The sequence below is a fragment of the Megascapheus bottae genome, chromosome 1 (assembly GCF_031878675.1).
Source record: "Megascapheus bottae isolate mThoBot1 chromosome 1, mThoBot2.hap1, whole genome shotgun sequence".
In the NCBI taxonomy this organism is placed as follows: domain Eukaryota; kingdom Metazoa; phylum Chordata; class Mammalia; order Rodentia; family Geomyidae; genus Megascapheus; species Megascapheus bottae.
Genome location: NC_143509.1, coordinates 55,499,183 through 55,517,096, shown reverse-complemented (window position 1 = coordinate 55,517,096; position 17,914 = coordinate 55,499,183). Strand labels below are relative to the sequence as shown.

The following is a 17,914-nucleotide window of genomic DNA, read 5'->3' as shown; positions in this document are numbered from 1 at the left end:
TAGCTTTTTGCTTATTTATTGACAATAAGAAACTTTTCTTCTCTGGCTGGCTTTGAACTGAAATCCTCAGATCTCAGCCTCCTGAGTAGCTAGGATTACAGGCGTGAGCCACTGGTGCCAGCTGAGACCCCTTCTTAACCAATAAGCCAGGCAAAGTGATCTGTTCCTTAAGCCACCAAGACGTAAATGTGAGACCCGGTAAAACCAAAAACTGAAGCAAAAGTAAAGTACCTGCTGCACAAATGTGAGGACCTGTGTTCAAATCCCAATACCCCCAAAAAAATAAAACAAAAAAAGGAAGCGACAGGTCAGAATACCAGGCCAACACGAAGGCATTTGATTCCAATCTTTACTTTCAATCCCAGACAATCTTTTTCATTACAAAACTACTGAACAGACACACGGAAAAGCACTGACATTTGAAAAGTGTGTTTTCAACAGATACCTCAACAATCCCATCACCAACACACCCGTGCTAAGCGCGGATGCCAGGTGGACAATTCTCAGTAAGTCAGAAATGCATGACCTCTTGTTATTTCATACAAAATGCTCCACATGGAAAAGCCAGGCTGCAAGGCTGGTTCCGCACAGTCTGTCCCTTCTCAAGTTTCTTCTGTCTGGCTGGATGAGGAGTGCAGAGAAAGCCTCACCCCTGCGGCTTCTCCAGACACCAGCGGAGGTGACTGAGAACCCAGGTCCCGACCTTGCCTTTCCCAGGCTTGGAGGGAGGCAGCCCCGGGGGGATCTGACCCTGCAGCAGCTGGGGACCTCATCCGGGCACCTCATCTGGGCAGCAGGCTCCTCACACAGTTTGCCATCAGGGCTTCTCCGCACTCGCCTATCTAGGGAGCCATGATGAACTGAGCCGGTCTAAGCGCTTTGGTGATTTGTCCTTAGTCTCCTCCAGCTCTCGAGAAGCCATGAGCCGTCAGTCCACTGTGCCATTGTAGGATTTGTTGAATTTGTTGAAGGTGAAGTCCACAGCGTGTGTGGAGATGGGCTTTCTATACAGGGGATTCAAAGCCTGTGAGCAGAGGTAAGGGGACATGTGTTAGCTCCGCCATGGCAGCCAGCAGGCCCAGGCCTTCCCCCCTTCCTCCTGCCGGGAGGGCAGCCAGCAGAGCACGTGGGTGAGAGGTCATTGTTTGAGCTCTAGCACCAGGTCCGCTTCTGACCTGGTTCTATGTCCTCGAAGCCCCCCTTGCCTTCTTTGAGCTTTTACTCTTCCTTTCTGGAATGAGGGTTGAGTCAGAGGTCTCTGAAGTCCCTGGCGACTACAGCAGACCTGGCAATGGAGGGGCGCCTGCCTGCCGGTGCTCAGGGCTCCACGCGGGCAGGATGCCCAAGGAGTCAGCCCTGAGCACCACGGACCTGCTGCCTCCCAGCTCATCCAGACTTCCGGAGTGTGGCCCTCTACCAAGCCCACTGCACCCGAGGAGGTATGGAGCGGGGCTGGGGCAGGGCTGTACCAGGCTTGCCATTCAGCCCTGGGCCTGGCCTCGTACGGTTTTCTTATGGCACTGGAATGGGACCCAGTGTCTTACTTTCACACTCTAGGCAAGTGCTGGAGCATGGAGCTACACCCAGCTCTCCTTTGAGTGTTTTGAGATAGTCTCATGAATAGCCCAGTCTAACCTAGAACTTTCTTTCCTTCCTAACTTCCTTCCTCCCCCTCCCTCGCCCCCTCTCTGCTGTTGTTGGTACTAGGGCTTGAAATCAGGGCCTGGGCACCATCCCTTAGCTTTTTCACTCGGAGCTGGCAATTGACCACTTGCACCAGCTTGGTTAGTAGGAATCTCCTGTGTTTTCTGTCCTGTGTGGCTTTGAACCTTGACCCTCACACCTCTGCCTCATGGTTGCCCAGCCTGGCGTCTTCAGTGCCTCTGCCTCAGCCTTAGTGGTTCAGCGCTCACCTGGTGTGATAGGTGGTTCTTGGCTTTTTTGGGGGAGGGGGGAGGGTTGACTGTAGGCCTTGAAGTCTGGGCCCAGGCACTGTTGCTAAGCTCCTTTTGCTCAAAACTAGCACTCTACCACTTGAGCTATAGCACCACTTGCGGCTTCTTCTTTGATTAATTGAAAATAAGTGCCTGACAGACTTTCTTGCCTGGGCTGGCTTCAAACTGTGATGCTCAGATCTGTCCTGAGTAGTTAGGATTACAGCATGAGCCACCAGCGCCTAGCCAGTTCTTGGCTTTTTAATACCAGGGATGTCAGAAGCCTGTATCACTCTCATACAAGTCAATCCCGACCCCTCTCCCCCGCCGCCCACAGCTTACCACTTCGTAGCGGGCCCTGGAGCTCTCGCTCTGGAACTTGGCAAACTCCCTGCGGTCATGGATGGTGACGAGCAGCTTCCAGATGCCGAGGAGTACGAGCCCGGTGAGGAGGATGCTGCCTACCACCGCCAGCAGGATGGTGGCCGTGTTGGGGGCCGATCCACACTCTGGAGGAGATCAGGAGGCAGGAAAGGTAAAGCCACCCCCTGCCTCGGCCACAGCTGACAGGTCACCTGACCCAGACCCCCTCCTCTGGTCTCTCTTGAATCCCCTCGTTGCCCCTATGAGACTGGATGGGTGGGTGCAGGTTTCCCCGAGCACAGACAGCAAGTGAGTCAGAGAGGCCTGGTAACTGTCACACAGTCAGGCGACAGACAGTAAGCCTGGACATGAGCTCTGGTGGATGGCTGTGTCCCCAACAAGGATGCAGCCCCCAGCCTGGCCCAGTGCCATGCAGGATGCCGAACTGTGCGGCTCAGCTTTCTGTTGATGGCTTCAGGGATTGATCAAGCAGACAGAAAGTAGCAGGCAAGACTCCTACAAGGGCCACTGTGCCAAAGCCCTTTGTATGGAGCCTCTGGGAAGGAAACCTTATTTTAAACAACTGTAGAGGCAGGGTTTGGTACAAAGCCTGGCTGCTCCAGGCTGGTATTGGAGCTCAGTACTGTACTTCCCTCTGCCCAGGCCTATGGGAGGCACAGTGGTCTGCCTCCATTTGGAATCTGAGTCTATACAGTGCTGAATTAGAGACAAAAACCTCTGCTTCCTGGCTGCCTCCAGAGAAGCAAAAAAAAAAAAAAGTTCATCTAGAAACCCCGATTACTTTAAGGCAAAGGCCATTGGTTCTTGGGCCCAGCAGCAGCAGGCAGGAACGTGGCACCCCATGTTCCAGCTGTGCTTGGGCCGCCACCCCAGGAAGCTGCCTTTGGGGAGGCCATGTGGACCCCGATGCTCTCCAGCTTGAGCAACGCTCCAGTCCAGTTAAGTTCCGTTTCCTCTAAGGTGACTCCCGAGTGCAGAGCTGTGGTGGGGCCTGGCCCAGGGCTCGCCCAGCCACCTTCTCAGCAACAGGCCCCAAGAGCACATGGACTTGTCTATCTTCAGGAGTGAGGGGGCTGTGGCCTTAGGTCCGGATCATGAGGAATGAGGTCCCTGTTCGCTGGCATTCAGACAGGATGCTAGCAGGGCATCCAGGAGAAAATGGCAAAAACCAGAACCAGGGGCTAGGCTGCACCCCGAGGCCCCTACCTGGCTCCCTGAGGACAGTCAGCGTGGACCTCCCACTGGGCAGCTCGGCATAGGTGAACATCATGACGCAGTCCTGCGCAGTCTTGTAGAAGCACAGCACAGCCTCCTGATCATCCTTCACTAGAAGAAGGGCGAGAAGAAATGTCCTGAGGGCCTCAAGATAAAGCAGTGGCAGGGCTTTAAAGTAAGCTCAGGTTTCTCCTAGCAAGATCACAGGCCCAGGGCTGTTTATGGCTCTGGGGACACAGGAATCACATCAGAGGATCTGAAAAAAAGCATGTGACAGTCGGGGGCAGGGGTGAGCACATAGAATTAGGAGGAAATGTAATCCATAGAGAGAAGAGCACCCCAACCGTGGCCTACCAGCATTGGTGCCCACGGGAGAGTCCACATTCGGGGGTGGACTACAGAGGCAGCTCCTCCCTGCCACGGGGGTGAGGAGGATGCCAGCATGACAGGCTGGTCCCACGATGGCACCCACACATTGAGATAAAGCGAGCTATGTTCCTGGCCCTGCCCTAGACACACACACAGGTGCCACCTGGGTGCTAACAAGCCCCTGCCTCAGTCACTTCCACTCCTTCCTGCCCCCACACTGCCCTGAGCCGGAGAGAATGCCATTAGCATTGGGGCTCCAGGCACTGTCTGCCCTCCACAGCTTCTCTGGGACAGGGTTACAGGACTGATTTACAGGGGTGGGCACTGGAAGCTCATGGCTAAGTCCTAGTTACTCCAGAGACTGAGGTTTAAGAACTGAGGGTCAAAGCCAGACAAATCTGAGAGACACTGATCTCTAATTAACCAGAAAAGCACTACAAGTGGGTAGTAGTGTGACTCAGCGGTAGAGTGCCAGCCTCGAGACAAGCTAACGAAGAGCACCAAGGTCCTGAGTTCAAGCTGTAGTACCAGTGTGCATACGTGCATGTGTGCTCGGTGTGTGTGTGTGTGTGTGTGTGTGTGTGTGTGTGTGTGTCCCAAATTTGATCCATAAGAGGGAAAAGAAGAACTAAAGGAACAGATGAACAAGCATTCAGAAGAAAAGGAAGTCAGGCAACAATGGCATGTTGGTCCTAATCAACAATTTCAAGTTACTATTACATCACAAAGTGCTTTTCCATTTCCCTTTTTAACCTGGTTGGTCAAAGGAGTTTTAATTGGGAAGGAGATAAATTGTGTGATCATCACACACGAAGGCCTGGACTTTTTCTCTTGACGCCTTCTACAGGAGAGGTATTTTTTAAAACCTAGAAGGAAGGAAAAGCACGGATGATGAGCTAGAGATGAGCTTTCCCTACTGAACCTCCCTCCCTGAGGCTGATCTGGGGAGCAATTGAGCTTGGCCTGAGAGAACGGGGAATGGCCACATGTACCCCATCGGGGCAGCCGGCCCTGCTATATAGGCAGACTTGATGTCAGCCAGGCCCTTGGTGGCACAACACAGTAAGGGCAGGCAGATGTTTCACATAGAGCTTGGCACATAGCTGGTGCTTGCTGGCTACAGGTGGGATACATATAGGACTCAGCATACCCCCAAACCATGCTATAATCTGTCCAAGAGGTCAGTAAAAACCAAGGAGGCAGCCAGGTATGGTGGCTACTCAGAAAGGCTGAGATCTGAGAATCAAGGTTCAAAGCCAGCCTGGGCACAAAAGGACCCGAGACTCTTATCTCCAATTAACCTCTAGAAAAAATGGGAAGTGGGGCTTGGCTCAAGGGTAGGGCAGTAGCCTTGAGCTGAAGAGCTCAGGGACAGTGCCCAGGTCAAATTCAACCCCACGACTCAACAAAAACAAAACAACAACAACAACAAAAGGAGGCAGGAATGAGGAATTCTATGCAAGAGGTAATAGAGGATCAAGACAGACAGAACCCAGGGTCAGAAGTACAGAAGCTGGAGGTCAAGGCAGAGACACACGTGCCCATGTATAGCATAATACATATATCTTTCCAGGTATATGCAGTGTTTCATTCTCACTATTTTCAATATGGAGAGTCAGTTTTAATAAGTTCACAACATATTACCATTCTCACTGAGTTCAGAAAATTTGCATCACCCTCAAGAAGTTCCTGTATGGTAGCAGTTAATCCCAATTTCTGCTTTTCCCCAGCTGTGGGCCACCACTAGTCCCCCAGCTTCAGCAGATCATGGACATTTCATGTAGGTAGAACTGAACAGTATGGGACAGCCTCTGCTCCTTTCTGTCTGGCTCCCTGCCCTTAGTGGGGTGCCTAGAGGGTTACATGGGCTGGCACACATGCTAAGACCTTACTCCTTTTTATAGCTCAGTCACATTCCATGCACATGATTTGGCATTTCCTTCTCCATCCACCAGTCAGTTGATGGACATCTGGCTATCATGACCAGGTTTGTGTGGAGATAAACATTTTGTGTGTGCTGGGACTGAGGCTTGAACTCAGAGCCTTGCACTCTTGCTTGACTTTTTTTTTTTCTTTTAACTCAGGGCTGGCACTCTACCACTTGAGCCACAGCTCCTGAACCCTGATGCAGACATATCAACCTAATTCTCTTGGGCATACTTGGGAAGGCTGTGTGGTGATTTTCTTTTTTCTTTCTTTCTTTTTTTTTTTTTTTGCCAGTCCTGGGACTTGAACTCAGAGCCTGAGCACTGTCCTTGGACTTTCTCAACGCTAGAGCTCTACCACTTGAGCCACAGCACCATTTCTGGCTTTTTCTATGTATGTGGTACCGAGGAATCATACCTGGGGCCCTTGTGCATGCTAGGCAAGCACTCTACCACTAGGCCAAACTCCCGGCGCTGTATGGTGATTTTCTATGTAACTTTGGGGAGAGTTGCCAAGCTGATTTCTAGAGCATGCACCTCCTACCCATCATTTTGCCAGCAGGTCTGCGGGTGTGGGCTGTTTCCTCACTTGGGCTAACCCACCGTGCTTCCAGGGAGACACCTTTGGATGCCGGCCACGGTGCTCAGGAGCAGATATCAGCACCGCTGTGGACACTCACCGATGGCGTCCGCCCAGGTGATCACCTCGTCCTTACACAGGTGGTGGCAGGACTGGTTGTCAGGTTTCCCCAGGTGAAGCAGCAGGCACTCCACACAATCCCTTTCGGAAAGAGGAAAGAAACATGGTCACTACATGCCACATAAGGCCCCATACATGCACCTGCATTCCCAACTTCACAGGCTCTGAAGGTGCAGTTGCTTCCTTCCCAATGCCCAGTTCCAGGACTGCCTTCTTGCCTCAGTGAGCGGGAAACCCCTGGTTCCCAGAGGCCACATCTAGTGTAAAGAGCAGCGTGCAAGATGTCAGTGTCACAAATTCCAGCATTAAAAATCTGATCAAAGCTGGGAGTTTGGCTTAGTGGTAGAGTGCTTGCCTAGCATGCATGAAGACCCAGGTTTGATTCTTCGGTACCACATATACATAGAAAAAAGCGGAAAATAGTGCTGTGGCTCAAGTGGCAGAGTGTTAGCCTTGAGGAAAAAGTCCAAGGACAGTGCTCAGGCCCTGAATCTGATCAAGTCCATCTGCATGAGGCTAACTCAAATACTTGGCAGAGTTGTTGGCTGTAAACACCAGGCTTCTGGGCCCAGAACTATTCCTGCCAACCCCTGGGCTCCTCGGACTTGCGGGACCAGTGCTCGATGCCTCTGTATGGCTGCAATTCTATAATCCCATCCAAGCCAGCCTCGGTGGGGCAGCCTCCTGCATAGGACTTTCCAAGGGGTTGGAGGGAAGGGAGGCGAACCCCATGCCGGAGTCCATCCGCATCCATAGGTCTGAGCTCCTGGGCTGGGGTTCCTGTGACTCTGGTACACAGCAAGGGCTGAGAACCACCAGCCTGTGGACACTCACCCACAATGCTCACTCACGCCCTCACTAGGGCTCCACCCCCCTCTCGATCCCAGGCAGAGCCCACCTGCTGGGTTCCCCATGGACCACTCACCTGGCCTCAGCCCACCCAAGAGTGCGTGTGGTACATTTATAGTGGGACATAAGGGCTTCCTCTCCAAAGTGTATGAAGCCCAAATGCACCAAGTGTTTCTCCCCTCACCTCAGACTGACAGCTTAAATCAGCTAAGAAACAGTTCTTGCTGTACTGCTATCAATCTCAGTCCCACACCTCCGCTCTCCATTTAGGTCAGGCAAGAGCAGGATTCAGGAGGGCTAAGCCGGCCTTGGTATGGACTGGGGGTGGGGGTGAACACAACAGGATGGGGAGGGGTTCAGTCGAGGAAGGAAGGGGTCCATTCAAGTAACTCCCTGATGGGTGCTGCAAACTTGAGGTCACGAGGAAGACTCAAGCCTGCAGATCCTGGGGTACTGGCAGGGCCACTGAGACCCCATGGCTGTTTCCTGGCCTCAGAGTATAGGGGATGACCCCTCGTAACTTCAGCTACATGGGGCACAGTTTCCCCACCATCATACAGTCCTTTGGGGACCAAAGGGGCTGAGTGTGTGGAAAACTCTCTGGCAAGCTAAGGAGAGATTTGTATATGTACAACATATGGCCTTTATTAGCATCTGTTCCTTAATTCCTGGGGGTTGAGAGTTCAGTTCGGAGCTGTGAGGTGGGATATTCAAACCAGAAGGAGCTCAGAGATCATGCCAGTAGCTTGCTTTCCTGGGGAACCAATGGGATAGTGGTCCAGTGACCGGGTGCCCTGTCTGCGGGACAAGTCCCTCCCCCCCACTTTCTGGCCACTGAGGAGGTACAGGAAAAGAGAAGTGGATAAGCTTTCTTTTTTCTTTTTTAATAGGACTGTGTTTGAACTCAGGGCCTCGTGTATGACTGGCTAGTGCTCTATCACTTGAGCCACAGCTCTACTTCCAGCCTTTTTGGTAGGCTAATTGGAGATGAGAGTCTTGAGGACTTTCTTGCCTAGGCTGGCTGTGAACCTCTTGAATAGCTAGGATTACAGGCATGAGCCACTGACAGCCATCTGGGATAAGACATTAAGAGGACACTGGGATGCTTAGGAATTCAACACTCCCCCAACTGGCCATGAAATCCCACCCCAGTTGGCCCAGCTTCATGGAAACATCTGGTTAGAAATAAGCTGATAGGGGCTGGGAGCATGGCCTAGTGGTAGAGTGCTTGCCTAGCATGCACAAAACCCTAGGTTCGATTCCTTGGTACCACATAAACAGAAAAAGTTGGAAGTGGTGCTATGGTTCAAGTGGTAGAGCGCTAGCTTTGAGAAAGCCCAAGGATAATGCTCAGGCCCTGAGTTCAAGTCCCAGAACCAGCAAGAGAAAGAGAAGGGGGGGAGGAGACAGAGAGAAAAAGGGGGGTGGAGAAGGGCCAGGAGTTTGGCCTAGTGGTAGGGTGCTTGCCTAGCATGCACAAAGGCCCAGGTTCAATTCCTTGGTACCACATACATAGAAAAAAGTTGGAAGTGGTGCTATGGCTCAACTGGTAGAGCTCCAGCCTTGAGAAAGTCCAAAGACAGTATTCAGGCCCTGAGCTCAACCCCAGGACTGGCAAAAAAAAAAAAAAAAAAAGTGCCAGACACACACACACACACACACACACACACACACACAAAGGTTGCTGAGAGAGACTTTGCTGAGAACCTGTTAACTGAACTCATCTCAGGCCAAGTGTGACTTCATCCAGAATGAAGGGTGTGGTGCTTTAGTTCTGGAAAGTGGATGGTGACTAGCGGCCTTGAGACCCCAGAGGAAAAGGAAACGGATGAACATTCAAAACACTTGGTGACTCTTGTCAAGGCAGCGTGGAAAAAATACCCTGATTTTTAAAAAGAAATAAAAAATCAGATAAACAAAAAATAGAAAGAGAGTGGGGAAGAAGGAAGGAAGGAACGGAGGAAGAGAGGGAGGGACGGAGGGAGGGCAGTCCCAAGGCAAGCTGAAGTAGTGTGATGCCTCCTTACTCCTTAGGAATTTCACAGTGAGGGATAATTATCAGTTCTCTTTCTGGCAATAAATACTTCAATCATTGGAAGCCAGGCTAGTTTCCCCTGAGGCCAATACTATATTGCTCTAGGGTTCCACAGGAAGGCAGAGCCAGGTTTCAGCCCATATGATTAAAAATTTCTTGTGTTGTCTTGGTTGGACTCCAGTCCCCCAGGGATTGTGCAGAGGGGGAAGGGAGGGCAGGCTGGGGTAAGGGGGGCAAGGGCTCCTTTGGACACTGCATGTTGACAAGAGCTGTGGGTGGTTTTTTTCTATTTTTTTTTTTTTTGCCAGTCCTGGTGCTTGAACTCAGGGCCTGAGCACTGTGCTTGGACTTTCTGAAGGCTAGAGTTCTACCACTTGAGCCATAGCACCATTTCTAGCTTTTACTAGGTATGTGGTACCCAGGAATCAAACCCGGGTCTTCGTGTATGCTAGGCAAGCACTCCACCACTAGGCCACACTCCTGGCCTGAGCGGTGGTTTTTGGCGCAGTTACTTGAGCTCTGGCTCCAGATACTCGCCTCCCCCCACCCCTCCATGGGGGTGTTTCTGTTTGAGTCTCTGTTATTTCTTCACTCTTACTTAGCAGGTTCTAAGTGGATCTGCTGTTTCTCTCCCTTTTCTCCTCCAATTAAAATAAGACCTGGCCCAACTATCTTGTCTTGCCAGCCAGCCTCAACTCCCCATGCCTGCATTATCTGTGGCACAGGGCCAACAGCCAATATGTGCCTCCCTGAGGGCACATCCACCAGGGAGCACGAAGTCATTTCATTATGAGCCGGGGTCAGACAGCTGGAAGGGAAATTGGCCAAAGGAAATTGTACACAGAGCTCTCGCCCCAACACACAGGCAGGCATCCTGCCAACTCCATGGCACGGATGACAAGGCAGCTATAAGTTGCAATAAATGTCACCCTCAACTTCCAGTGGCACCAAAGCATGCCTCCTGCAATTCAGTCCCTGCACTGCCACAGTGTGAAGCGTAGAGCTGGGGCGGCAGTGTGGCCGAGCCCTGGGAGGAGGCCAGTGGTGGGGCCTCCTCACGTCTAGACAAACCACTCGGTGAGGGCACAGAACTAGCCTCGATTACAGCAGAAATGGAGCGGAAAATTCAAATGTCACTGCACTTGCTTCCGGCATGCCTTATCTAGGTCAGGTGCCTTCCTAGCCAGCATGTCTTCCCACCAGGTTTTGGTTAAAGCAGCAATTCCCGTATGTTGTCTATGAAACACTGTTGGGGGAAACATGAATGGGACCACTGAATTCATTTGGAAACCGACATATGCAGTTTTCCCTTTATAAAACACAATAGTGCACCTAATTGCACGTAACTCAATAACCCTGTCATTTCTAAACTTGCTTAGAAGAGAACAGCAATCTTCTCTTTGTACTCTGTTTTCAGTTTTCTTAAAGTGCCATGAACATCTGTGGCTCAGACCTACACTCCCAGCTCCTCAGGGGGCTGAGATCTGAGAGCCAAGGTTCAAAGTCATCTGGGCAACAAAGTCTGTGAGACTCTTTGTTTCCAGTTAACCACCAAAGAGATGAAAGTGGAGCCGTAGGAACGGCACCCAGGCCCCATGTTCAAGCTCTAGTTTCTCTCCACACAGGCTGGGAGGCTGGGAGGCTGGGAGGCTCTAGTGGAGATGGAGACTAGCTGGCAGACAAGCATGAGGGAGAGAAATGCCGGCAGGGGTGGGCTGTGGGGGGTATGGGGATGTACGTACCTCTTGGTGCTGCAGGCATCCGGGCAGGTTGGGCACTTCTCACACGTCTCCCCAAAGGCTCCAGGCTCTGTACACTGGCACTGCCCACAGATGCAATGCCCACGGTCACTGCAGATCTGCCCATCCTTGGACCGGCACGTGCTGATATCTGTTGAGCAGTTACAGTTGTCCCCAATGTAACCTGCATGGCACTTGCATTCTCCACAGTGACACTCACCATGTCCTAAAACGACACAAAGGGCACATCAGGGCTGGCTCATCTTTATGAATGAACACATACTATCCAATGCCCAGCATGGCACAGAGAATGAGGCACTGACTTTGCCCTCTGAGCAGAGACACAGGTAACATGCATAGCCTGGCAGTATTTGGGTTGTCTCCAAGTTGGTCCAGAACTTTGCCAAGTCATCACACTAGAACAGAGGCATGGAAGTTGCATCACTCTCACTAAAGGTTCCTGAATATGTCTATATCGTAATCTCCACAACCGAAAAGGGGTACAAGCAAATGCGCAGAAGAGAAAGAAAGGATTTGAGATGAGCAGGTTCCCCTGGATGGGTCAGGTGAGCCCTAAACTGGCCACAAGGTTCTCAGAGTGGGGGAGATCAGTAGAGGAAGATGAGAGGGTGACGATGGAGGACAAGGATCGCAAGGAATGCAGCTCTAGAAGCTGGAAAGACAGGGAACACATTCTCCCCGCACCCCTGGAGGGAGCAAGGCCTGCCACATACCCGACTTCAGCCCAGGGAAAATGAACAGACTTCTGACCTCGAGGCTGCAGGAGAGCACGTGGGGTTACTAGAAAACACTGAATGAATGTGGGACTATTTGTTTCAGGTACAACCAAAAAGTAGCACAGCTGCTCTCCACTGGTCCCAGGGAGAAGCTCACTTCTGCCTCTGGCCCTGGGCACCACCAGCCACCAGGGGGAGGCTCTGTGCATTCAGGTTAGGAGAGGTGCGTGTGCTTTAAACTTGCTTTGTTCTCACAGTAAGCCATGAAGTGGATCCATGAAGTTTAGTCCTGAGGACTAAACTCAGGGCCCGGCCACTGTCCTTGCTCTTTCTCAAGACAGTACTCCATCATTTAAGCCACAGAGCACCACTTCTGGCTTTTTTCTGTGCATGTGCTACTAAGGAATCGAATCCAGAGTTTTGTGCACGCTCGGCAAGCATTCTACCACTAGGCCACATTCCTGGCCCAGAAGTGACCAGTATTCACAATTTGTGTGTGTGTACACTGGTATGGAGACTTAAACTCAGGGCCTTCTACTCTCAACATGGCTTTTTCTTTCACAGTTGGCACTCTACCACTTGTTCCATGCCACAAGCTTTAGTGCTTGTTAATTGGAGATGTGACTCTAGTAGATTTTTCTGCCCAGGCTGGCTCTGAATATTGATGATACATCCACTCGGCTTCCTGAGTAGCTCAGATTAAAGGTGTGAGCCACCAGGCCTGGTTTCTTATCCTTTATCTATGAGAGATGAAACTGAGACACAGCAAAATAAAGCAGTTTTGGGCAGGTCATGCAGCTAGCTGCAGTATTCAAGTTCAGGGAATCTATCTCAGAGTCTAGGGTCTGAACTCCAGACTCCATGTCTTCCAAGAACAGATGTTAGCTACTATGATGCACAGTGATGCATGGTGAGAAGTAGGCCTGGCTTCAATATTCTGCTGGTGTCACAGGAGGGGCATCAAGACTCGAGGTGGGCGGGGGGGCGGGGTTTATGAAGAGAGACAGACAGACAGACGGACAGACAGAGAAACTGAGAGTACCTATTAGAGTATGGAAAGCATGAACACTTCTTCCTATGGCATCAAGGGCCAACTAAAATGCAGTGCTACAAATACCTTGAAAGAAAAACTAACAAAAATCCAACAGGGTCTTTTTATGTAGCCTCTGCTGGCTAACTTTCCTCCTGCTCTACCTCCAAAGAACTGGGATACACAGCTACCATTTACTTCAAATGTCTCTGAATTTAAAAAGAAAATCTACTTTGAAGTATTTCTGCAGCATATCTTCCTTCTTAGTGCCATTTTGCTTAGGCTGGCATCATTCATAAAACCTTAAGTGCCCACCTCTAAGCAAGTGGGAGATGGGGCAGCTGGGCTGGGGTTCTGGTATTTGGTCTGTACACCTGCATCAGTTATCCTGGCATTGCATCTCACCACCTCTCTGTGACTATCACAGAGGTCAGGACCTAGCCCCAGAGTGCCTCTTAACTTCTCAATCCTGCTTCCTCTGGCTCAGTATTCATGGTCCCTGCCACTGAAGGCCAGGAAGGCCATCTGGAGCAGCTCCGCCCGTGTGCACTGAGCCCAGTACATTTCACAAGCAATGTAGAGGCACAGGGTCAGGCCTCTGCCAGGGGAGGAATGCCAGGCAGGCAAGGAGGAGGGGAGGAATGCAGCCTGCCCTGTGTAGGAGCCAACATGTGACGTGGATGCCACAAGAGAGTGGAGTGCCTTGCTTCCCAAGGTCACGGGCTGAGGACTGCCTGCTGTCCCCAGGGAGGTGTGACCAGTACCAGTTTGGGGCCTGAACAGCAGCAACTCTCCTACAGGAGGCATTCATGGATGAAGGGTCACTGTGGCTCCAGGGACCACGCTGGTTAAGAGCCTGGCTTAAATAAAAGTGATTCAACAACTGGAATGGTTCCTTCTCCCCTCCACCCAACATCTCATTATGGAAATTTCCAAACCTGCAGCAAAGTGAGCTTCTACAGACAGCCCTAGGTTCTACCAGAAGCATGCTACACACTGTCTTACCACAAAACCATCCACACATGCAACCACCAATCCATCATTGTCACAAAGGTCCCTTTAGGTCAGAAACCAGTGGCTCATTCTACTCAAGAGGCTAAGATCTAAGAATAATGGTTTGAACCCAGCCTGGGCAGGAAGTTCAAAAAGCCCCAAAAGATAGAAGTGGGGCTGTGGTTCAGGTGGTAGAACACTAGTCTTAAGGGGACAGTATGCTCCAGGCCCTGAGTTCAAGCCTTAGAATTGGTAGACATACAGGTACGTACACATGCACACACACACACACACACACACACAGATGTGGGTTTCAGACTTGGGGCCAAGTTTTTGTAGGTTTCTTGATATTGTTTTTTTTTTTTTTCAGTAACACTAGTACTGCTCAGGTATAACTATGATCCTCAGATCTCAGCTTCCTGAGTAGTTCAATTTACAAACCACTGGCACCTGGCTGAGGAGAAAATTTTGAATGTGGCCTTGGCATTTTCCAAAGGTTTGCATTCTCATAATACCATAAAGCAAAAAGAAAATTATTTTTACAGTATTTTTCAGTATTTCCTGGCCATGAAGAGAGTAGAAAGCCAGACTGGAGGGATCATCTCTCCTGAAACAAGTATTATTATTTTCCAAGTCTGTTTTGGTAGCAACAAATTATGCCCCCCTCCTCAAAAAAAAAAATCTGTCATTGTATTTCAGAGTGTCAAGGTGAGGGATGTGTTGGAGAGAGGTTGCACTTCTCAGCTGACTGGCCCTGCTCATGGGGGATCTGCTGGCTGGAGCACAGCTAGGAGAGGTGCCTGTGCAGAGCGGGAACAAAGCCCCCCCCAACCATGGCTGTCTTGCAGTGCTCAGAGTTCTCAAACCCAGCTCTAGGCCAATGCAGCTGGAAGCACCCCAGATCTAGGGCTCAGGAGAAACCCTGGATTCAAAAGCAGGGAGAACAGGAGTTGATGGGAGGTATCAGGGTTTCCTGGAGAGCAACAGGATGCACCATCCGCAAGCAAAGCCATTCCTGAAGACTTGTACAACCCTCAGTGCAGAGAGGATGAGACAGGAGAGCAACAGCACACACAGCAGCTGTGCAGTGGGCAGCACAGAAGCAGTGGAGGTTGGCACGTGGGAGCTGTCGAGGGGAGTGAGCCATCAGAAACCCTTATGTAAGCCTTGTCAGGTACATGTCTGTACCCCAACACTTGGAAGGCTAAGATAGGAAGATTATGAATGAGAGAGAGAGGAAGGGTGGGGGAGAGACAGACAGAGACATAGAGTGTTGGGTTTTACTTATTATTGAGGCAGGATTTTATTATGTATCCCAGGCTGGTCTTGAACCTATGCCCCTCCTACCTCAGTCTCCTGAATACTGGGATTACAGGCCTGTGCCTTCATACCTAGGGCCACCAGGATTGTTGTCCTGAGGGACTCTCCTTACAGCTCTAAACTTATCAGTATCAAGGGGCTCACTGACTTTCAGCCAACTTAGAGGATGGGACCGGGGAGCGGGAGGGATCTAATATGCACAAGACTCTGGGTTCCACCCTTAGCACTGGGGGAAAAAAGCCAGGAGCAGCTATGGCAGAGATGTGACACGTGCCACCACGTTCTTCACACTTGCAGCTGATCCTGTTATCTAACCTGTGCTCAGAACACTCCTTAACATAGTGCTCCAAAAGGCTCAACTAAGTAATAGCACCTGGCACACTTTCCTTCAGAAAGTGTAGGCCACTCAGCATGTTGAAAAGGGGACAGACACCGCCGTGAATCCTCAACCTGCACACTCAGACACTCCTATGTCTGCTCAACCTTTGGCCTCTCCCGATGCCCAGGGAACACCAAGGGCCATCTGGCCCAGTTCCAAGGACCAACAGCACATCATCCATCACCAATCAATCACGGGGACCAGCAGTGCTCAGAGCACCTAAGCAAGAACTTGTCATCCAAACCAAACTGACGGCTGGGCGCCCCTGGCTCCCGCCTGTAATCCTAGCTACTCAGGAGGCTGGGATCTGAGGATCGTGGTTTAATGCCAGCCTTGGTGGTAAAGTCCATGATGACCTTATCTCAAATAAACTACTCAAAACAGACAGACGTGGGGCTGTGGCTCAAGAGGCAAAGCACTAGCCTTGCTCAGGAACAGCAACCAGGTTCAGAGTTCAAGCCCCACCAACAACAATGAAAAAAGACCCAAACTGACTGATAACAGTACCTATGCCAAGAAAGTTGGATTTAATCACACATTTAATAGAGTACAGACATAAAAGATACTTCCCTCACACACAAACAGGGATATGGAAGGGTCTGCAGGGGCCTGTGCTGCGAGCAGCCACACATGTAAGTTATTATTGGTTCGACTCTGTTAGAATGACTGATGGTGAAATGGACAGGAAGTTGTGAATGTGTGCCTATTTATACAGAATTTCATCCCCACAGAATTCAACAGCTTTCCATCAGCACAACAGTGCTTGGATGGGCTATGAGCCAAGCCTCCTTGCCTCCTTTTATAAAACAGAATGCTGGCTGTTCAGAGGGAGGCCTTCCTGTGCTGGATGGAGGAGGGGAAGCCTGGCACGGATGCTCTGTGGAGGTCAAGGGCGAATCCCACAGGCCTGAGGACAGAGTCTAGCCTGCAGGGAGGAGACCCTGAGGTCATCCAGAGTGCAGGCATTCCCCACTCCCACGGCAATCTGGGACCAGAGGGGCCTGGGAGGAAGAAGGGTGGGGATGCTGCACTGTGGAACCTTTTAAAGAAAGGTAAACATTTAGGGGGAAATTGTTGGAGGACATGCAGGGTAAAGGGGCGGTGCTCTGAAGAGGCAGCAACAGGGTCAGTAGGAGAGGAGAAGACACGTAAGGCAGCGCTGCCTCAGGGAGAAGCTGCAGGGTTAGACACCCAGAACGAAGGAGCTTGCAGTAACAAGAACGATCAGCTGTTGAAAACCTAGTGGGGATATGAGCTAGAGCCAAGTTCAAATCCTCCCCTACCACTCACGGTGTGACCTGGGACAACTCCTTAAGCCTCTCTGCTGTTCACTGTACTTTCCAGCGAAGAGTATCATGACACTTCTGTATGTAAATCCCTTAGCATAGACTCTGGCCCAATGGCACACTGGAAATGGGGGCTGGCAGCATTACAAATATCTACCCTTGGAGCGGAGCACTCAAGGATCTCCGCTGTGCCTGGGGAAGTGGAAGGAGGTGAGGCAGGCACAGAGCACTTTAGGGTAACTACGTGGTGAATGACAGGAACAGAGGACCCCACAATGGGAGGACACTACCCGGCGGAGGGGAGGGAAGACGAAGGTCTGAAGGTCTACCCGAGGGACAAGGACCCCCCCAGGTCCCCAGTCCTCCACCCTAGTTTGCAGGGACCATCAGTCTCATGACAGCAAGTGGGTGGGAATTCTACCTAGGGCTGAGGAGAGTAAGTAGACCAGTGGAGAACAGGTGTAGGGCACGGGAAACCTCGAGCACAGGGGGTGGAGGGCAGGACTCGGCGTCGCCCTGTAATCAGATTCTCAGGCTGGCTCCCTGGACCTGCCATCTACCAGAGGTGCTGAGGCGCCGTGGGCTCCTCGTGGGAGGGTTAGATGAGTTAAGTCGGCCTGGATGATGTCATTACCACATTGCTGGCATCAAGTAAGTGCTGGCTAGCTTCATCTAATAAATCCCTGTGATGCCAGAAGAAGAAGCGAAAGCAGATCTCTTGAGTGGTCCTGGGGCTTGAACTCAGGGCCTGCATGTCATCCCCGGGCACCTAGGAAGGCTAGGGCTCTACCCGTGGAAGCCATAGCTCCAGCTCTGGCATCCTGCTGGTTAACTGGCAAGAAGAGTCTCGGGACTTTCCTGCCTTGGCTGACTTTGAACTACAATCCTCAAACCTCAGCCTCTTGAGTAGCTACAATTATAGGTATATGGCACCAGAGAGCCGAGCTGCTTAAAGGACGGGAGGGAGCATGGTCTCGTCAGCTTGGATCTAAGGCCTGCAGGGTTAGAAGCTCTCACGT

The 17,914-nt window shown here is 51.2% G+C and overlaps 1 protein-coding gene across 1 annotated transcript in view; it reads right to left on the bottom strand.

The window, feature by feature from the left end:
- Positions 1–308: 308 nt before the first annotated feature.
- The window catches only part of Itgb5 (integrin subunit beta 5), a 109,098-nt gene continuing 91,492 nt past the window's right edge, over positions 309–17,914 (bottom strand). The window contains exons 11-15 of the mRNA XM_090344962.1: positions 11,154–11,376; positions 6,508–6,608; positions 3,525–3,644; positions 2,277–2,443; positions 309–1,024 (exon numbers count right to left, since the gene is read on the bottom strand). Of these exons, the coding sequence (XP_090201088.1) occupies positions 929–1,024; positions 2,277–2,443; positions 3,525–3,644; positions 6,508–6,608; positions 11,154–11,376 (707 nt within the window). The 3' untranslated portion in view covers positions 309–928. The remainder of the gene's footprint in view (positions 1,025–2,276; positions 2,444–3,524; positions 3,645–6,507; positions 6,609–11,153; positions 11,377–17,914) is intronic.